This window comes from Cyprinodon tularosa, unplaced genomic scaffold (genome assembly GCF_016077235.1).
Source record: "Cyprinodon tularosa strain WSP-4 unplaced genomic scaffold, ASM1607723v1 ctg315, whole genome shotgun sequence".
Taxonomy (NCBI): domain Eukaryota; kingdom Metazoa; phylum Chordata; class Actinopteri; order Cyprinodontiformes; family Cyprinodontidae; genus Cyprinodon; species Cyprinodon tularosa.
In genome coordinates this window covers 356,439-379,232 of record NW_024039025.1, presented here as the reverse complement: position 1 = coordinate 379,232, position 22,794 = coordinate 356,439, and the positions used below count along the sequence as shown (strand labels likewise).

The 22,794-nt window shown below is 36.9% G+C and overlaps 1 protein-coding gene across 2 annotated transcripts in view; it reads right to left on the bottom strand.

The window, feature by feature from the left end:
* hbs1l (HBS1-like translational GTPase) overlaps positions 1-22,201 on the bottom strand; it is a 37,037-nt gene extending 14,836 nt beyond the window's left edge. Inside the window, exons 1-5 of one of the 2 annotated variants that reach the window (XM_038292641.1) lie at positions 22,036-22,194; positions 21,370-21,435; positions 18,342-18,473; positions 18,002-18,253; positions 530-638 (exon numbers count right to left, since the gene is read on the bottom strand). In XM_038292641.1, the coding sequence (XP_038148569.1) occupies positions 530-638; positions 18,002-18,253; positions 18,342-18,473; positions 21,370-21,435; positions 22,036-22,078 (602 nt within the window). In that variant the 5' untranslated portion in view covers positions 22,079-22,194. Of the gene's footprint in view, positions 1-529; positions 639-12,680; positions 14,996-18,001; positions 18,254-18,341; positions 18,474-21,369; positions 21,436-22,035 lie in introns of those variants that run through there. The other variant, XM_038292642.1, reaches the window with a different exon arrangement.
* Between the last annotated feature and the right edge of the window lie 593 nt (positions 22,202-22,794).

Genomic DNA, 22,794 nt, shown 5'->3' with positions numbered 1-22,794 from the left:
TATTTCAAGGTTATTTATGTTAATAATTCAACTTATAGATGCATTACACAAAAGGATGCATAGGAGGATTATTGTTGATTGTGAGGATGACAGCTAATCATCATCCATACTCATTAGAGGTTAAACATTGTACTAAAGAAGCAGTTTGCAATATAGTTGAATAAAACAGAAAGTGCAGGAGTCTAGTCTAAGAATTTAGATGGCTGCTTGGTGTTTGGCCAGGTCGCTCTTGCAATGAGACCAACCTAGTTCTCCTTGGTGATAATGGTGCATTATGCATTTATTTTTTGCATGCAGAGCTCTGAATCCAAGCTGAATGAATGTATTGTTTTGTGTGTAAAGAACAAATCTACAATATGAGATTTGCTTTTTTTATTTGAAACATCTATAGTAAGTATAATTATTGCAGTTGATTTTTTTTTGTTTTTTGTTTTTTTTTTACATAAAAAACTAATTAACATAATCAGAGCAATAAATAAATTACCATTTTCATAGTATTTTATGCTTTAAAGGGAATAGGATTATATACCTGGGGACATCAAAGCCCATAGTCTGCTTCTTCCCAGAGACGGTCATTCGGGCCACTTTGGGAAGAACTTCACAGTCCAGTTTATCGAAAGCCGCATCTCTGGTTTTAGCTGAGAGTAATGAGCAAACAAAAGCAACCATGATTTACCAGTAACAGTGCAATAAAACTGGGAGCAGACTTTGATTCAGAAATGAACTTCCATGCAAGTCTCTCTGTGATCACTTTGTAAGCTGAAGTCAGTGGAAGCAACCTTTACTCTCCATCTGTATGCATCCAGAAAACTGCAAATGACATGTCATAACCTAGATAATTTAGTCATATGTAAACCTTTAGGGCTGAGACTGATAAAGCTGATAACAATTGTACCGGTCACAGTTGCACATTGGCGTGTTTCGTGGATATTTGAGAGAAGTGAGAGTGCATAGTGCAACCTGCTGTGCTGTGAACCTCCCGTCTATCTGATTGGGAGCTCATATTGTGCAGCTAAGTGACTCGTTGAGGTCATTGCTTTGTCATCCCAGTCCTGAATGGCCACCGGTCCCACTCATATCAACAGGTTTCTGATTCATTCAGACTGGCTTGCACAGCCAAGCCTAGTGCACACTGTGTGCATGTGCATGTGTGTGTGTGACATCCTGGCTCAGAAAGGGTTAATTTCAGAAGTAGCCGTTGCCTCCCATCTCTACGTAAATAGATCAGCGTGACGCAGCATTTCACAGAATGAATCTCTTTTGAAAAGGTGTCACCTCAGCAAGTGCAGAAACGGAGGTGAAAGCTTTTTTTTTTTTTACTCACAGGTTAGAAGAATCTGGACGGTTATTTTGTTTATACTTTAAAAAGCAGCCAGAGAAACCTTTCTTCTTTGATATAACTAAATAGATCTAAATCAGTTTACTGCAACATTCAACAATGACTTATTTTCTTCCACATGTAGATTTAATTAAACACATATATCAATACATGAAAAAGTACCCTGGGGGAAAATGAGAAGAAAGAAGTGTGATTCAACAGAATATTAATGGACTTTCTCTAACCAAGCATTCTCTGAATGACTCGTCCTGAATTTAAGAAAAAGTCCCTTGCTCTCTGAAAGGCATATGCAACTCACTGCTCTCTGATGAGGACCTTTTTCCTTCATAAAGATAGAGGACTGCTGTAGACATACAATCTACTGCAACAAACTGATCCATATCAGCAAGTAAAAGTAAAAGCAGTGAATATTTATCTTGTGTGCCACAATCAAAAGGAATCATCCTGACATATAGGCAACTAAATAAAGACTTAGGATGATGGTTAACACCGAATCTCATGTTTCATATAACTTCCAAATGTGCAACATGAGACAGCATAGATTTCAGGGGGGAATTTCACCATTTCCCTGCAGCTGGGGTTTTTCCTTGTCCCTATAAAATAAAGAGTTCTGATGTTTCCATAACCCCTGATAAAACGAACTAGAGAGTCAACACACACAGTCCTGTTTGTTTCAGATCAAACCTGCATATCAGAAGAAAACACGAACAAACGAGTTAACTGAGGACTGCAGCCATATCTGCAAAGCTTGAAAGTCTTTGCCTCCTTACAGATTTCCCCTTCTTCAGGTTTTAGGTCACCATCATCACTTTAATTGACAAAGAAACCACTTTCAGAGAGAGATAACTTAATACAAGATACACGCATGTAGTTTTTAAACCTAGACTATTTAATGAGGGATGGAAAAGCTATCAGAGAACGAGCCCCTGTGTAAAAAACAACCTAAAAACTATCTTTGCCAGCAAACTCTTTGAATCCTTGACAAATCTATATTCTATGATTTACATAAACAGTTAAATTAAGACACACTGGGTGACTTTTAAGCATGAACTGCCTGTTTGATGTCGTATCACAGCTTCTCAGTTGTACTTAAGCTTAGACTGTGACTAAGCCCTCCAAAAGTCGTTAGAAGCAAATAGAGGTGAACGTTTGTGGCGACACTTGGATTAATGTCCTGCTACATGAGCCAATTATGCTTTTGCACACAGTTACATATTGATTATAATGTTATTCAGGATTTTCTGTCAATTTGCTGTTGGTGCATTTGTAGTAATCCTGTGGTGTTTCTTTTCTAAAATTAGAAGACACTTCTAAAAATATCAAGTTTTTTGGTAAATGTCAGGTTTTATATTCTTTTTGATCAGTAACTGTATTTACATTTGAGTTTTCTTTAGGAGCTTCTTCTAGACAGTTTCTCTTATTGTTGAATCATTATATAACCCCACCACCCCCAAGCCCTGGAAATGGCTTTGCCCCCCTTTCCAGATGGGCAGATGTTAATGCCTTTGCTTCTTCTCTTTTATTTTCTTTAAATCACATTTTCCTTTTTCGTATTGTCAGACAGGTTTTCATTGAAATTGTTTCTTTATTCTACATATCAGACAATAATCATATCTGGTTGAAGCTTGTGAAGAAGTCAGATTTTTTTGACCCCTCTAAAAAAGATATATTAAAAGTAATTTAATTTCTGATCAAACATAGGATCATGTATTATGTGAAAACTGCAATAAAAGTTTTGCCCCCATTTTGCCTTGACTTGAAAACAGGTCTATTTATCTGAAACATTAAAGTATTACCAAAAAAAGAAACAAGACCAGATATAACAATTTTGTAAGTGTTTCTAAAGCATAGTTGTTGAACTTATCGGATACTATCAACGGAAAACTTTAAAGGAATTATCAGCTTTAAGAATTTCCTGAGTTGCATTTTTAAAGACGTTAATTCAACCATCTTTTTGATCCATCAGATATGACACATCTCCCATAACTTAGGCAAAAAAAACAACCTTCGACATAATCAACAAACATGGGGCTGTGTGAAAACTTTTAATGCTTTAGCAAACAATGAGCAGTAAGGGCTTTTTTTGTTGTTTATCTTGTTTTAAGTACCCGGCCTCAGGGCAGCGTTTAACCGCAGGTTGGCTTAAAATAGCTCTCCTGCACATCCATAGTTTGACGATCTGAGCAGGATCTCTTTTCACTGTTTAGACTATGAGGTAGACATTTGGCATGCTCCCATCCAGGATTTCTTTTGAAAAGAGGACCCTTGCAGTTAGTCATCAGCACACTTTGGCCTTAAGGGCCTGACTTGGAGCAGCATAAAAGGAGTACGCCCAGGATATGCAAACAAGGAACATCCCATCCCCCCCTCAAATAAACATTGCAGTGCAGATAAAAAGTAGAGGCAACAGAAAGACAAAATGTAAAAAAATATATATTTATAGAAGAGCAAAACTTTTTAGAATATAGTTGTGCACAAAGTTAATAATTATGTAAAGCATGGAAGGAAGGATGTGTCTGATGTAAGATCTCCAAATAAAACAATTAAAGTTGAATTTCTGATAATTAGTCATTTTTAACATTCATTTTAAAACTAAACACACTGCAATATGTTGATTATCTCTTTTCTTCAACATAAAACAATCTTTTAGTGTATTTACTTACCTATTATTACTTTAATAAAAAGAAAAGAGAAAGTGGAATTCAAGAATTGTACTGTGCTTACCACTAGAGGCCGCTAAAAGCTATGTAAGTATAGCTCCAGACTTTACAAGATGGTGAAACGTGTTGGGGGGAAAGTGGGGAAACATTTGAGTCACTGCTTGCAGGGAGGACTTCATATGCATGTTTACACTATAGCTAAGCTCTGTAAGTATGTAATAACTGCTTTTCAATATTAAGAAGTACAGCTCAAAATCAGATATTTAAATTCACTGCACAAAAATGACTTTATTTATACTGCCAGGCCTTTAAATCAAACTTTTTTATTTTTTTTTTAGGCCAGCTTGGATCATTAATACTTTTTTTTTTACTTAGATCATTTTTTATTGCTTTTTCCAAAGAGAAAAGTTAATACACAATGAGTAGGGCTCATACTAGTCACCTAGAAAATGTCCTTTTGATGGCAACAACTTAAGCTCCTAGTTTGACTAAATGGATAAAATATAACATCGAGTGGATGAAATAAGAAAGGTGGACCTTCACAGCTCTGGATCTTCTTTGGTTCAATCTCCAGACGCCTGGCGGCGCCACAGTCAGGTGTTCAAACAATCATAAGCACCATTAGTACGCCAAGCTATCATACAGTAATGGGAGGGATGGGTTTATGGTCAGAGATGGACATGTTTTAAAGATAAATGTGATTATTAACTGCAAAACAAAGCAAAGGTCCCCATGAAATTGCTCGCTAAAGCTAGTAAGAAATGTTTATTGTCCAGAGTGAAATGAATACTATTATAATAAGGTGGATGAAAGGGGGAGTGTTGGCCTAGCGGTTAAAGGCTGATTTATACTTAGAAACCAGGTCGTCTGCATGTGTGTCACAGTGAATGCAAATGTAAGACACTCTGCTGCACCTCTCCAAAATTGAGGTGAACGCAGACAGTGTCGCAGACAGGAGGCCTCTGATTGGTCAAATCTACATCCGCTCTTCCGTATTTCCTGTTTGGTACCTTAACGGCTTGTTTTGCTTGTATGACCGCCATTGTGGAAAACGACTCGCTAAGTTGGACCAGCTAGAAGAGCGAGGTGCGCGAGAACGCTGGAACCCTTTTTCCACCTGGATTCGCACACTTTTTGGCCCTCATGTCCCTCAGCTGTCGCACAAACTTGCCCCCACTTCCTTGCTGCCTCTGCCTTATCTAGACCCACAGCTAGTTTGTGATTGTTCCTCTTGCGTTGCGGCGTGGAATAACATAGCGCAGACCACGCTTCAAAATTGACCATAAAACAAAAATATCTGCGACAAGCTCACTGCCACACTCTGCCGTTGGGAGTGTGCTTGTACTCTGAGAAGGTTGCAAGTATCTGGTTCGATCCCCACAGCATGCACTCTGGGTCCCTGAGCAAGACCCTTAACCCCACACTGCTCCCCGGGCGCCACTGAATGGCAGCCCACTGCTCCCGAATGAGATGGGTTAAATGCAGAGGTAAATTTTTCCAATGTGAGATAAATAAAGTTCAATTATTATAATTATTAACATTAATTATTAACCAGTATTTATAAACGCATCAGGCATAGATTCAAGCTTAGAAGAGTAGAGAAGAGATCTCTTAATTATTAGAGGTCATCTGATGCAAGTTAACATAAAGCAACAATGACCAATGGTACATCTGGTGGAAAAAAAAATAAGCCTCAACACTGAGAACTTCATCCTAATGGTGAAGTAATGTGGGGGCAGCATCATGCTGTGGGGAGGGCTCGCAACAGGAAAGAGTGATGCACTTCTCAAACTAATGAGCATAGTATATCATAAAGAAAAAAATGAAGCAACACCTCAGGGTATCAGCCAAAAGGGTGAAGCCTAACGCACAACCAGGTCTCAGAATCGACACATAACCAAATTTTCAAAGTAGACTTTGAAAGGGCAACTAGGCGTGCCCTAAACTCAATCCCTCAGAAAACATGAGGGCTGAGCTAAATGTGAGCAAGATAGTCTACAAACTAAATTAGGTAGTATATGTTCCATCTGGAGCAATGGGCCAAAATTACAACCAAAATGTAACCTTGTGACAGGTCACCCAACGAGTCTTATCACACTTGGAGCTTCAAAACAATGCTACCAAATACTCAGGCTATGCATGTACACTTTGGATTTTTAAGAAACTCTTTAAAAGTTCTCAAAAAATACTTTTAGCAATTGATTTAGAATAAAAAGTTTAGTCTAATTTAACAACAAAGTGAAGAACCTCAGACCAACAGAACCTGTAGCTTCTGTCGTACAGTAAAGAAATTCAAATTATATCACTTTTGTTCTGTTAAAGTTAATCTACTTTAAGGAGCAAAATATAAGAAAATATATGACATTGCTTGGGAATAAAATTTCATTCATAATGAAACACCGAAGATATGAATGAAAATGATTGCTAAGGAAACGAGACTAGTGCCTGAGGGAAAAGCTATGAGCAGGACCTTTATGACCCCTTTTCAAAATGAGTCACATAAACACAAAAAAAGACATTACCACCTGTGAACATGTCAGAAGCCGTCTTAACATTCCCTTCTCCCACCTACTCATCAGACACTCATCTTTGACTCATAACAACTTCATTAAAATGCACAAAGACTGTCATTCAATGCGTAAATAAAGCTGGAATCAAATAGATGGCCATAAACTTATGGCATAGAGTGAAAAATCTTTACATTTTGTCACTGCATTCCAAAATTCATTTGAAATACCAATCAGGTAATTTGTGTCTTTCTGGAAATACACTGAAGAAGGGATGCAAAGTTTATTTTTTACTATGTATTAAACCTTTGAGATAACATCACCAAAATGGCAAAAACATAAAAATATAAACAATTATTTTCATCAGAGCTAAAGATTAAACATCAGGTCAATTTAATTCACCTACCATCATAATCCAAATATCTGATTCAAAAACAGATTTAAACAAACAATCTTATCCCTCCAATCTCCTGACCTTTTCATCCTTTTATAAAAAAAATAAAAAAGGTGAATTTATAAACTCAGTTTTAAACAATCAGCAGCACTGATAAACTGATAAAACATTTCTGACATTGGATCTGTTTTCATGAGCGACAGAAGAGTTATACATGTTAATTGTCTATACTAATAACCAACGGAAAATGCTCCATCTGAAAACCCTAATTCAACTTTTTGAGAGAAAAACAATCATTTGCTGCTTATGCCACATTTATTACATAAAATACTTCAATGTTGTCATAATGCATGAAGCTTTAAAGGGAAACTAACAAGGTTAGGAGTCTGAACTTTAGAATGAAAAAAAATAAATAAACTATAATAAAAACATCCAGATATTTGGAAAGTGGCGCCAAAACCTTTTTACTTTTACTAACATGGCTGCCACATGCAAAGTCACCTCTATTTTTTTATGTCAACAAAACATTATTGCTACTAGTGAGAATGTTTGATTTCCGTAGGATTATTTAACATGGAGAAATACATTATCACTAAACCTTAATAGCAAGCAAATCCAGCTGTCTTAGTGATGTTTGACATAAGTGGCATTTTTTCTACGTTTTATTCAACCTTAATGAAGTTTTAAAAACAGAAAATTAACTATTAAATGCAAGCAGTGACTTACACTCTGAGTTACAGCCTCGTTTTATATATATATATATTTTTTTAGAAACTCAGAATTACCAAGGAAAGTACAGGAGAAACATACTTAAGGAAAACAAGGCTGTCATATTTCAATAATCATAAGTAGTTTCTTTATGAAAATAAGAAGTTTCATAAAGTTATGAAACCATGAAGATATCACAGTAAGTCCCAGTAAGTAATGTCTGGTGTTTAATGCTCAGGTTTTACTTAATGTTAATTTTTTTAGAGTCATTTGTCCTACCAGTAAAACAATGCCTGTATGCTGCTTTAAACTTTAAAAACCAATTAGTTTCAAAAATAAACTCTACTGTAAGTGTTAAGGATAATAAATCCATTGCTTTGCTAACTTTCACAAAAGCAATTCTAAAAAACTAAAACTTGAAAGTCTGTTACCATAGATAATTTAGTTGTTTATTGTTATCATATATAACAGCAAAACTCAATCATCCAAAAATGCCACCTATTAGGAGCAATAAAGATAAACATTGTATCTGTTTTAAGAATTACTTCCTGAAACACCTTCAAATTGACTGAAAGGACAAAGCGGGTCATCATTCTAAAGATATGCCCACTGAACTTGGTTTAAAACAGAAAAAATAAAGATAATTGCCGAACATGTACTTACGATTTTTATTTTGCATAAATTAGTTGGGTGAACTGCATCAAAGTATCTGGACCAATATAACATGCCATAATCGTCACAATTTTCATATTTTTTGCATCACTCTGCTTATTTTCAAATGCAGTGATTTGTTGCTATAAACTGCTTATTTCACAGCTCTCAGATTCTGGTATTTAACTCTTTATAGTGCATTCAGTGAAATACTTCAAAATCTCAAGTAAATAGTGTTATCGGTATCCAGGACAAGACCTTATTACCTTTGTAACATTCGAAAAATATGGATATTTTGATGGCAAAAATGAATGTCAATGAAATAACAAGGAAAATAACAAAAGTGCTTCTGTAAGAAATTCATGAAAACACTCAGAGTAAAATAAGCACATTTTGTTTGGTACAACATAACCTTAGAGGCATTAATGCTGATACAGGCACTTATTTTTTGGTTTGTAAACCTATATATAATTGTTAACGAGGCTTATTAACTTTACTTTTTTATTTTCCCATAGCTTTTTACCTTTTTTTTTTACTTATCTTTTTTTTTACTTAATTTAAAGTAGGTAACATATCATTCAAGGGCTCATCTAATTGGTCAAATGCCAAAAGAAGATGTATAGTCATGTTAATCTTTGATTTACACAGTGACATTATTAATTCAGCTGGAAAGCCAAATACCTCTGCACCACTGCAGCTCATTAATACGAAAAATTAGCAACATATCTCATCTAAAACTAACAGAAGCATGAGGTGCAGAGAAAAAATTCCAACTGATAGTTTGTCCAATGAAGCTCAATGAGCATAGAACTACTTCTGACAATTTAACCCGTAAAAGACAATTGGTATTCAACCAACACTTGAATGCCTGTTTTTCCATATAGGTCAAAGCCCATGTTTCCCTCTTAGTCAATTTATCCTCTCTGCATCATACACCACAACAAAGCAGCACTGATGCTGACATGTAAGACTAAATGCACCTGCGATCTTTGACCACTTGGAGAGAAGTTTGAAAAAAAAAAAAAGGTATTTTCCAGTGTTGGCACCACTTCACAAACAACAGTGTTTGTGCAACATGTATATACGCCTTGCAGAAATGCAGAGCCTGTAAAGACGAAAAATGATTTCATCTACCATAGCCTTTGTCAAAGCTGTGAAAGTCGAGAGACGTGATCAGATTTTCCTACGTAGGTGGTGTAAAAGACACACACACACACAAAGACAGACACAAAGTAAGATGATCGGCTGCTGGGTTGAGCTGATGTGCGCCTGGGCTGACATTTTCTCCAAGACTGCAGCTTCCTGCTCAAACCCACACACAGACCTGCCTTCAGACAAAGGGACAGAACAGTTGCTGGACACACCCACTTATTAATCAAGGTCTCACTTTTTTAGTTATAAAACAATAAAAAAACACACAAATCATTACTAATAAGGAGACCTTAACCACCATTTAAATGACTTTCTTTCCAACACCAGCCCCCCCTCCACTCCCCTCCTGTTTACACTTTGAAAAAAACCTGTGAGACAAGTCATTTTTACCTTCATCTACGCTGTAGTGTTTATTTTTTGTCAGAGTCTCAGTCTGACACCCTGAAGGCTGATAACACTTAGATAACTTCCCACTCTATATAAAGTCTACACAAACTAAATTAAACCAGTTTTTTTATACCCAAATACAGATCTCCAGTTAAAACACAAAAGTGAAACAAGTCTTTATCTAATGAACACCAATGAGATCTTGACAGCCAAACCAATATAGCTGCATATTTTAAGGTGTAAAAACACAATTCTACAGATGCAGCTTTTTTACAGTGCCTTGTATAAGTATTTAGAACTAGGGGTTTACCGATTGGTCAGCCGGCCAATCGATTTTCTTAACTGAGGAAGATCTTGATAGGCTGATACTTAGATGTGAAACCAATCTTTTCCACCAATCTGTTCTACAAGCTCTAAAAAAAAAACACCCACTGTTAATGCCTTTAACATATATTTGAGAGCAGTTATTTCAGAATATATTGTTTTGCAGGCAATGATTAATGCTTTTTAAGCAAGATAAGATTGAAATATCTTCTTTCTTGTGATCCTATAACAACTGACAGTGTCGGTTATAAAAATGAATCTGTGGGTCAAAATTGGAATCAGAATGTCAGGATCTATTAAGACAGGGAATCAGTGATTGGCACGTTTAGAACCAATTATAAAGAGAAAAGTCAATGTATTTATTTAAGGCTTTATTTGATAGATGAACACAGAGAAGTAAATTATTGTAGAGTGGAATTAAATTACAACTTTTCTGTTTTACAAAAAAGGTTTTGGGTGTTTTTATTCATGTATCACACGTTCACTGCTTCAAAAACCCATTCTTAGTATCTACTCTTTTTGTAATTTTATTCCATTAGAATGAAGTAATCTGAGACATGTTTAGAGATAATCTGATAAACCAGACTAAGGCCCCGTCCACATGAAGCCAAACTCTGGCCTAAACGCACAAATTTTTCACCAAACCAGCCTCTCATCCATAAGAAGCCGGCGTTTCGGGGGTCTGTAAACGATCTTTTTTTTTATTCAGCCTTCAGAGTGGGAAGATTTTGAAACGCCGTTTTCGCGTTTCCATCTTTAAGCTCTAACCACATTTTTTTTCTTACACGCATGCGTCATAGCGTCGCCTCTAAACACGCATGCGCGACACAGTATCACAACAACAATGGCGCCGTACTGTGTTGAATGGTTGCTGCTCATGCTACTCACCCTGCTGTCGGGCTTACAACAGAATCATCTTCTTCTGGAATATCTCCAGGAAGAACAGAGCAATATCGACGACATAGTTCAGCACCTGAATTTGACTGAACCACGAAAATGGACCCGCAGGGCAACCATGTATAAATATTAGTGCGCATGCCCAACGTTTCGTCGCCTATTTTTGCTTTGGCACCACAGCGCCACTTACAGGCCTGGCATACATTTTGCAGCGTTTTCATGCATTCGTGTGGACGCTCACATTTATTTTACGTCTCCGTCTTTACGACAAACGTTCTGGAAAATATTAGCGTTTCGTGTTCGTTTTGACTTCGTGTGGACGGGGCCTAAATGTCAGATTAAATGTGTAATTTAGTCTGGCCCCGATGATGAGACATCAGAAGATTGTTCATGGGAACAACCCGTTGTTTTTCAAACCATGTCTGTGCCTATTGGCCAACACTCTCAGCAATGAGCACAGCTGACTGTGATGTAGCAAGCGAGACAGAAAGCTGGTGGGGAGTTTAAATAAACAGCATGTTAGTAAAACGGCGAATACGTCCTTCTTAAAAATGAATGAGCGTAGAGCCTCTTCCTGCTCACGTTTATACGAAAACCCCAATACTACACCTTCCAAAACTGATTTCAAAGGTGAGTCAAACCAGAACTGTTCAATAGTTTTTGCCGTCTTCCTTGTTGTGCTTTCTCCAGCATTGCACAGCTTTGTCGTCCCATCCTTAAAACCCCGCTCGCTTTGCATCCAGAAATTCAAAACACATCTCTGCGTTGTGATTGGCCAGCCAGTTCTAGGGCCTGGAGCATTGATCGGGTCTAGTTTACTAGTCTAGTTTAGAGAATATTAGTGAACCAACAAAATTATAAAAAACAAAGAGAACCACAGCCCAGATCCACAATCTAAAAATAAGAAATCTGGAACAACAGCAAACCTACTAAGCAGCCAACAGGCCATTAATAACACTGACAGGGCTTCAGAAAACCTCAGGGATGAATTAGTCATAAGAAGCTCTGTTTCCCTCTAGCAATGCAGGAGAGACAGCTAACAGGTGGTAGAAGGTGATCAGGACCTGTGACATTGCAACTAAACTTTATGGTCTCATAACGATGCAAATATTACTAGTATCACAAAGTCTAGCAGTAGTTCAAATGCATGGAACACTTTACCGTTTTTTTCTTAAAAACTTTGGAAAAAAAACAAAGTACTTTGCCTTTTACATCACCCCTTTGTATTGATTTATGAAACAAAATCTCAGCAAAACATCAGAATTTGTAGTTTAGACCGTACACAATTTTAAATGTTATGGTAAAATCTTTACCAAGCATTGCACTAGAGCAGCATGATTCATTAGTAGTCTTGCAGAACTGTTTGTTAAGCTAAGAATTTGTTTTATGTTACTTTTTTATACCAATAAAAAGCCTACAAGACAAATGAAAAATGTCTCAACTTTTTAACATTAACTTATATGTAGTTAATGCAAGAAGTGCATTTTGCAGTTCCTAACTAAAACATAAGGAATATAGCTTTGTTTTAAATGTGTTCAAAACTTAATAATGCTTTCCAACGCATAGCATACAAACATAAGCTTTATTTCAAAATGTACATAAACCATTACGCAATAAATGAGAAAAACATCCAGTGCACTTTACACTCATTTGTTTTTTTAAAAGGAATCTGTTTTGTTTATAAACACTTGCGCCATATAATGCTCGCATTTCAAATGAAATCCATTATTTACGGTGTACTATGTAAGACATAAAAGCATTCAGTCTTCTGTTTGAATATTTTTTGTATGCATGTGTGTCTGCACTCTAGTTCTCTTATGGGAAAATCTCCAGGTGGCCCCTAAACCAAAAAGTCAACCTCATGATCTCGAAACGCAGGCAGCAGTAAAACCAGCACAATGGTTAACTGATCCATATTCCAATCGCTGCAGCACACCTGCAAACAAAGCCAACCCTTATTTCCCCTCGCTCAAGAGTTCATGCAGGCTAGAAAAAATGTCATAAGAGTTGCTTTAGTTTCTCTTGCTATGATCAAACTTATTGCAGTCCTAGAAAAAATGTAAAAAAAAAAAAAAAAAAAATCATCAGGCATCCAAAGAACACGAAGCTAAGATTCAACTTTTGAAACGTTGAAGAAAAGCTGGCAAAAGAAAATACTGAAAAATATCTAAAAAGTCTTAAAAAATTAGTGGCTACAAAAAGTTTGAGGAGAAAAAAGAACTCAGCTGCCAGTATTTTTAACATTCTTCATCCATATGTTAATACAATTCCATAAAATAGAAATCAATGATACAGCTTTGTCTTGCAGTGATCAGGTGACATATTTCATCCTCTTGGTCCCGAATGTTTAACTCCAGCTGCTCTGATTAGGCGATATTCTAAAAAAGCTCATGGAAGCAACCCTTCCACGTCTTCTTTAGCTCATTTTTTTTCTCCAACTAAAAAACTGTTTATTAATACAGAAAATGAAAACGAATCATACGCATTAAAAAACAGGATGCTGTAGCACCACCTGAAGTCTTTCCGTGAGTTTATCGTGTAAAAGCTTTGCTTTGATTTGCTCGAACAATATCATCGGGTGAAGGAGAATCAAAACGGAAAGGTACAACAGGAAAAAGTGGCGGAAATGGCTCTTTGGATTTGTTTTGTGGTTTAAGAAGGAAGGGCTGATAACTAGGTTTTGTCTTCTGCCCTTGTGTTTTTCCTTTCAGTAACTTTCTCAACCTCCTACGTTGTCTGTGGCTTTGAAATGACAAAGTGATCGCAAAGACTGAAGGTTTGGCAAAAACAGACAAATCTTGCCCAGAGCCAAGAGGAGTTGGAGACGATGGTGAGGGCAGGTCGCCATGGAGCTGATGAGGGCTCATTCCGGTCGCCTGGTCCATAAGCGTGCTCAGATCAATAGCCTGAACCGGCCTAGATGGCCTAAACACCTTCTGGGGTGGTTTGTGGTCAGGTGTGAGCTTAGTTCTACCCTCTTTAGTGCTTTTTGCCAACACATCAGCCCTCACTGGTTTTGCTGGTGACACAAGGGAGCTGAGGGTGCCTCGTGACCCATTTGAGGTGGTTGAGGTTTCACCTTTATGTTCAGATACTAAAAGCGACAAAGAAGGCAGCTCAGAGAGGCCAGGTGGTTGTTTGAGTGTGTTTGCTTGAGATGCAGTGCTGACGGGCAGGAAAGAAGTGTAGGCACTGTTGGTTTGATGCCGCTGGGCTAGATCTGACAATGTGACGGTCCCGGCAAGCGGAGAAGGGGACGACTGTGAGAGCAAAGGTCTTCCATTTATTTGAGATTCAGAATGAATCCTCCTTATATGATGTTGTGAAGCAAGGTCAGATAGAGAGAGCGTAGAATTCCCCTGACAGCCTAAGGAGGATAAGCCACCCCCCGAAGTCAGTAGTGAGGTATTTAGATTTGGACTGCGGTTTGAGTGTTCTTGGATTAACTCAGCCAATGACGGGCCTCCTTTAGGATCTGCAACTGAGAGCTGACCGGTTTTCAGGACGGAAGTAAGGCTTCCAAAGCCAGGGGGAGGAGTTAGAGTGGAGCTTGTCGGAATATTATTAGAAGTTTTTAATGACAGATTACTGAGTGAAGCAGAAAGAATTGAGGGAGTTGATGTTTGTTGTGCTGAAGTCATCGGTAAAGACGCCAGCGTTCCAAGTGATAAATGATTAGCTGCAGCTGACAATGGCGAAATGGATGATAATAAAGTGTTTGAGGAGTAAGCATCCAACCCTCTCCGTGTATCATCGACTGATTTATTCTTCCGCTCATGCTCAGACATGAGTTGAGCCAAACTGGTGCCACAGCTGATGCCCTGACGATCGTTTTCAGCGCTAACATTTTGCTTGCTGCAGCTGTCCTTTATCGTCTCAGGTTTATGTTGCAGTAAAAGGCTCTGTATGTTGAGTGTGCTCAGCTGGATAGGTGTATGTGCCTTGGATATGTTTTCTGTGTGAAATATTTGGGCTCCTTACCTTACAAAAGCCAAGTAGAGATGTCAAACAAGAGGGACCAGGAAGCAGAAGTCAGATGAATCCAACCATCAATACGAAAGAGGAAAACAAGAAGAAGGCACTTTGTTAATCAATTGCATGATTTAAATGGATCATTACCTAAACCAAAGACAAACTAATAACAAAAATTACCAAAAATCTATTTTCAATGCAACTAAATACACTTTATACAATAAAAAATATTTTTACATGTTGATGCAGTTTAAAATAAAGAAAACAAGAGATCAACTGTTGGTCAGAAACTGGCCTTTTAGCTTGATCCAATCCAATCTATCTCCAGTACAAGTAAAGCTTAAAAAACATTAGAATATGACCAGATTTTCTCACTTATTACTTAAAATGAAACTGAAATATTAGATCCATATTAATTACACCCATATTTATATGTTTTCAAGCATTGACTCCCAGTAGTTTTGATGGTTATGACTCACTGATAATGAAAACCAAAAGTTCAGTCAGAAAATGTTAAATATTATATCAAAATGAATTAATTCAAAACACTAAAATTTTCCTGAGGCTCTAAATTTTCTCTGAATCTGGGTCAGTAAGCTACGCACCATGGAGGAAGAATGCTGACTTGACAGATTTCCTCCACATCCTCCACAGAGAGGGTTAGCCACAAAGAGCTATTGCTTATAAGCCAGATTTCTGTATCTGACCATATTTAATGAAAGTTAATTAGAAGGAAAAAGTGTGATAGGAAAAAGTTCACCAGTAACAGGAATAATTGAAGCCTTACGAGGATTGTGTAGCTAAATCCTTTCAAACATTTGGGGGTCTTTCAAAAGGAGAGCACTGAGGTTGAAGTCAGTGAATTAAAAGCTTTATGTACAAAAAAACCAAATCGTTCAATTGAGCTACAAATGGTGAACCAGTGCAAAGACATCACCATAGCTCAGACAGAAGTAAATATCGATGCTATTTGTAAACAAACGTTCCAGAGTCTCAAAGAAGCAGGAGAGGCACAGAAATCTATATGTTTCCACAATGGCTAATGGTTTAGGGATCTGCGTTATCTGTTTGGGGGCTGGTCCACTGGGTTTTTAACACCACAGTTTACACAATTAACCAGAAACTATTAGAGCTCTTCACAATTCCTTCTGCTAAAAAGCTTTATAGAGATGTTGATTTTATTTACTAGTCAGACTTTGGTGCCTGCCCAAACTAGCAGAGATACAAATAACCACAGTCCTGAGAACATGGAGGTACTGTGGTTTATTGATCAGGAAAATCTCTCTGTTTTCAAACCACCCTGGGCTCCCATGGTACTTCAGCAGAACCACGTGCTGATTAACTGCATGTTACTCTTCATTGATGCTGTAATTCATGCAAAACGAGCCCTTAAAGGAGAATTCCGGTTTTTAACACTTTTAGCCCATTTTCTGTAGTGTCCAGGATGAAATCGAATGATCGACACCAACATTTTGACAATTGGTCCTGTCTCTGCTTTTTGGCTCATGCAGAATCACCCCCTGGCTGCTTCAGAAAGGCTTCCATAGTGCATGTCCGATAATGTCCTTAAAACAACCTTAAACGTTCTTTTTTTTAAATATGCTACTCACCGGGTCGTCAGCGCTGTTCAATGACGTTCCAAAAAAAGTTTCGTAAAGAAAAAACGTTCCTGTAGTGTTTTATTTAGAATTTTGTAAATCCCATTGAGTTCTGTTGGAATAGTCAATATTCCCCTGCCACCGGAAACGGAAATGGAGCCTGTTTACACAGTTGTAGTCTTTTCGCTTCACTCTGTGTACTCCGACGTCGAGAATCAAGAATCCACCTTTCGTATTCCATTTTCAGAGTTTTTTAAAGTGTTTAACAGAGACGTTAGCACCTCGACGTCGGAGTACACAGAGTGAAGCGAAAAGACTACAACTGTGTAAACAGGCTCCATTTCCGTTTCCGGTGGCAGGGGAATATTGACTATTCCAACAGAACTCAATGGGATTTACAAAATGCTAAATAAAACACTACAGGAACGTTTTTTCTTTACGAAACTTTTTTTGGAACGTCATTGAACAGCGCTGACGACCCGGTGAGTAGCATATTTTAAAAAAAGAACGTTTAAGGTTGTTTTAAGGACATTATCGGACATGCACAATGGAAGCCTTTCTGAAGCAGCCAGGGGGGGATTCTGCATGAGCCAAAAAGCAGAGACAGGACCAATTGTCAAAATTTTGGTGTCGATCATTCGATTTCATCCTGGACACTACAGAAAATGGGCTAAAAGTGTTAAAAACCGGAATTCTCCTTTAATGTTGGGTCCATAGAAATGAACATAATTTGGAGAAAGCAAAGATTAAATATCTTTTGTAAATTATCTTAAGTTCTGTTCAAATTCTGACCCCCCCACCACCTGTATAAGCCATAAAGTTACAAGCAATAAACCTATTTCATTATACATCTATGACATGTGAGTTTCCCTTTCTGAAATAAGGAATAAAGATTTTTAATTGTGTCACAAATTTCTTAACCTCTGGAGCTGTACTGGTTAATTAGTACATCATAAATAAGCACCACCATACCAGTTAAAACATGCTCTCTTGGGAGATGCGATTGTAGGGAGAAACAAATGTAAGTATTTTCTGTAGCTTTTTTAAAAGGACATTTTTTCCTGCAGTTTTTTTCTTATCAGCCCATAAACCTGCGTGAACAGAATTGAACAGGTAATAATCATGTCGATCCTTTAACATTTCATATTCCTGTGAATCTTAACTTTCCAGCTATAAATAGCAGCAATCAGTAAAGGGACAAGCTGACCCACCAAAAAATGCTAAATATGTATAAGCAAAGATGCCCTGTTTTATCCTCGAACATTCTGGATAATTATGAGCTAATCATAAACATACAATTCAAACAGAAGTTTAAAACGTCAACTTTTACTAATTTTGTCTTTGTGAAAATGTATTTTTAAGCACAGATCAGCAAAAACAGATTTTCAGATTTTATTCCAGTACCGATGTACCTTTCTCAGGCACGGCGTCTTGTTTATTTCTCTGTGGAAGAGGCATCCTTTCCTGAACAACTCGGCCAACTGCCGGCAGATCTTCAGCTGCACTTCTGGTATCCGGGGCTGTTTTAGTGTCTTCACACAGCACAGCGTCCAGTGCCTTCTGTGGGTCAAATCCATACTTCATGGCAGCCTGGGTCAGGACGGAGTCTGGCACTGCATCTCCCAGTACTTCCCGCATGTGGTCCAGACAGGAGAACAGCTTTGCTAAAAAGGAACAGACACAAGACTGACTGAAGCCCAATGAAGAAAAAAAAACTATTGAATACAAAGATTAGTAGAAAATTACAAGTACCTTGATCAAGAGGGTCAATGTTGAGGTCAACACAAGGGGACATTGGAACATCCTCATCTTCACATTCTTCCTCCTCTAAAGGCTCCTCCTTTGGTGCTTGAAGCTCTCGGCGTGAGTAGATGAACTGATTTGCTAGAGAGAGGAGGTTTATTTGCTTAAAGGCTGATCTATTTTTATTCATTTTTAAATTGCACTGATCACAAAGCTGTTATGAACAATAATAATTTTTCAATAATTATGTGCAATAATTTCTCCACTCTTACCAAATTCCAACCCAGGAGGAGGAATTTTCTGCACACTCAGTAATGGGATGAACTTACCTTTATACTATTGCCAGTAAACGACATTACATAAGCAATTGAATTTTACTGTTACTATAGACAGAAGCAAATTAAGTGTGTGACTGAATATAAATCAGCCTGAAAATTTGTATAATATCTTTATACAATTGTGACAAATGTCATCATGTTTTATGTAAAAGGCCTTCATTAAATAACCAATAAAAATACATGTCAGAATTCTTCTAAAAGTGACAAAGGACATATTCAACAATACCATTGTACTCGCCGTCTCTGATCAATGACTATTTCAGTCTTTAAACTAGGGTTGTCACGATACTAAACTTTTCAACTCGATACCGATACTAAGGAAAATATTCGATACTCGATACCATTTTCGATACCACAAGGATAAAATTTCAACAGAAATATTTTGATTAATAATTAAAATACAATAAATAAATAAATACAATAAACAATAAGAACAACATTTTGAGGTCTTTTGCAGTGCACAGTATTTAGCAAGCTTGATAAAAAACTTACAAAATTAAAATTAAGTTTTCCTTACTTGGCTATGCTTTGCACACATAACAATGACACTAGCCAAACCGGTTAAGAAACAAAAATAATTCTCAGCAGCTGCAACTGTTACAAAAAAAGTCTGAAACTGAAAAGTGCACAGAATTATTCAATCACACAGTGTTCAGAAAGTACATTTTCCTCTATTCTGCACTTTAGATGAATGACTGTTTAGGTGCGACTGGTACTCGATACTTTTGAAAATGAGTATTGTATCCGGATACAACATTTCAGTATCGATACTTTTTTGAGTATCGATACTTTTGACAACCCTACTTTAAACCAAATTTTATCTCCCGCTTTTTTTTTGCCACAGCTATTTTGTTGAAAAGTGCCATACCAATAAACTTGCCTTGCCTTAATCTGAGGTTTCAGAATTGGTAACTTCAGATACCAATATTTATTTTTATGTGTTTTTTTATACGCCTATTTCAACGGTACATCTGTACTGTACAGAAACATCTGGAGGGACAGGTAGGAGTAATTTAAGAATTTTTTTAGAAGAATTTTTTTTTGATTAGCCCATGGATCTTCATCACTATGTAAATTAGGATACATGGAATAAAACAGTGCTTCAACTAAAAAAAAAAAAAAACATTTATTGCACAATTTAAATACCCTGAAAATGCCCAAAACATATTAAGAACATTCACTGTAATGCACAGAAAAGTCACTTCAGAAGTTCTGGATAAATGTTGTTTTGAACACAAATTGTACATCTGTGTTGTTTTTTTCAACAATTGTCATATTTTTATAGTTTTTGTGCTCTAGTTAGTGATACCTCGGTTACTAAATTAGTTTGTGATTGTTTCAATAATCAATAAATCCAATTTATTATTTCAGCCCTATGGTAATATGCACATTAATACAAATGTTAGAGCATTTTTTTGCCTCTCAGGTTTAAAGTCGTAGGGAAATGGTCTTTCCAACGGTTGCATTTCAGAATTCTACCAAGTGGTGCCCGACTTTACAGGAGTGAATAAAGTGAATGTACATGGTTGTTTATCAAGGGGGCGAGATTGATGTGGTGGAAGGTTCGAAAGCAAGTTTGGTTGTGGTTGGTGTCTAGGAAGCATCTTGCTAACCAGTTAGCAACTTAGCGCTAGAAGGTTCCCAATGGGAAATTACATTACACTAAATTGTTGACTTAGAAACAACACTTTTAAGAAACGCCATGGACACCAGAAATATGCAAGAGGAGGAGAGTTTTGTGCCTGAGGTCGCGGATGAGTCTCCTCCATCATAATTTTTTTTATTTAGAGGAGGAAAGCAGGGACTAAGTTGTTGTGGACGAGGACGCCAGGGCAGCAGAAGCTTGGTTTGGTGTAGAAGGCTTACAGCCGTACATGTTTGAGCCCTTGCCTCGAAACGCTACCAGTTCTATTAGCTCTACGCCTGCTGAAGACACAGATGTCCATCCCCGTGAACACTGGGACGTAACTCAATGGTAAAGTCTATGATTATTTCTTAGTTCAACCGTTGCGTATATTCGCTGCAACATATGAATCAAGATGCTATGAACGAAAAAATTTGATTAACAGATGACCGTTGATATATGACTGGCCGAATTTAGGTGTGCAAGCTGAAAGAAATGAAAAAAACACAGATTTTAAGAGAGGATTTTTTTTTTGTAAATAGAAGTTTTCTAACTTTTGGGACAATATTGTCTGATGAAGACATATATATATATATATATATATATATATATATATATATATATATATATATATATATATATATATATATATATAATATAAAACTTTTGTATTCAACATAAAAAAAACATTTCTGTGTGTTAATATGCTCTACCCTTGTCCTCTTGTGGACATTCTGGAAAAACTCTTTTTTAAGGAACCTTTTCAGATCCAATTTTTTATTGATTCATCAAAAAATGAATCAACAGATTAATAATCATTAGTTGCAGCCCTAATCATCATACATTTTATTGTATATCTCTGTGGGTTTTCTTAGAACTTTAATGTTTGTGTTCAAGATCAGTACCATCTTAAACATAAAATAAATATCTTTTGGAAAGTTTTAGCATAGTAAAAAGGTACCAACTATTTTTTCTGCACTCAACTGTGTTACTTAAACTGAGAAGCTGGCGTACAATACAAATATAGCCAGCCAAACTGAGGAACAATGGATGCTAATGATTATAGACAACTAACCTGTTGCAGGGGAAATACAGTAGTCATCCTCCACAGACTGACCATACATGTCATCATCCTCGAAATCTAGTCAGAAAAACAAAACAAAAAATGAGGTTAAACCTGTGCCTATTTAACTTGTTTAATCAAAAAGAAAAATAGTTGTTTATAGGCTAAAGCTGTTGTCCTTCTTGACAGCTGTCACTTTGCTTTGTCAGCAATTCTGAGAAATACACAACAAACTATAATCTGGGATTTATGTTGTTTATTCTTGTAAACCGTGATGACCAACTACCGATTTCAGCCAATATGTACAGAGGATCTATCAGCTAAAAACTAACGTATACGATATAATAGGGATATCAGGTCTTCAGACAATATGATAAACACTTAGCAGCTGCTAGCAATGTTTTTTTATTGCTCCAAGCCTGATAGCAGCTGTTTTCTTCCTATATATTAATTGTAATTAATATCTGCAAACTGGTAGAAGGGTAAAATGAAGCTGGACTGCGTTTGTTGCAGAGTGACAAAACAGCAACATTATTGTTAGCACTGCATAAACTAGCCTTAGCCTTTAGCAACGCGATAGTAAACAACGGTGTTTAGCTTAGCAGCTAGTCTGCTTGGCACTTTAAGGCCTGGCTTTTAGGTTTAAACAGGAATCAACTCCACGTGAAAGCTATCTACCTTCGTCGTAGTTGTAACCTCGAACATTTCTATGGCGAGACATTTTGCCTGTTAGTCCTCCCTATCTCTCCCGGAGTAAAAGTTGTTCAGCTCGCAGACATGTGCATCACCACCCCGGCTGCCATGGAGGTAGACTCTGCGCTGCCTGCAGAAAAGATGGCTTCATTTTGCAACTCTGAAAATAAATATATTTTATTTAAATCTCTTTTTTAACAAAATCACGCAATTCTCTCGGCAGCTAAGAGATTTTATGTTATTCCAAAAAAGTATATTTTTTAATATTTTTTTTATACTGACGCAACTTCCGGTTACATCAACGTAATCAGGAATCCGTTTTTTTTTAATCAAAATAGCTCTTAAAAAAGCTTCTATAAATTACACGACTTCAGTCAGTCTGTTTTATATATATACATATATATGTATATATATATATATATATATATATATATATATATATATATATATATATATATTAGTGCTGTCAATCGATTAAATTTTTTAATCGCGATTAATCGCATCAATGCCTGAGTTAAAGCTACAGTGTGTAATTTTCAGCGACATCTAGCGGTCAGACTGCAGACTGCAGCAACATGAACGTCTCCCCCCCAACAGTACGGTGAGCGTTACGGGACAAAATGTCTTCCACGACGTCCGCATCACCTACCTTCTCAAGTGATGAGGTTTGTTTACATAGATAATTTTACAGATAGTATTTCATTAGTCTGTGTAGGGTATAGATTTCATGTAGACTTAAGATAA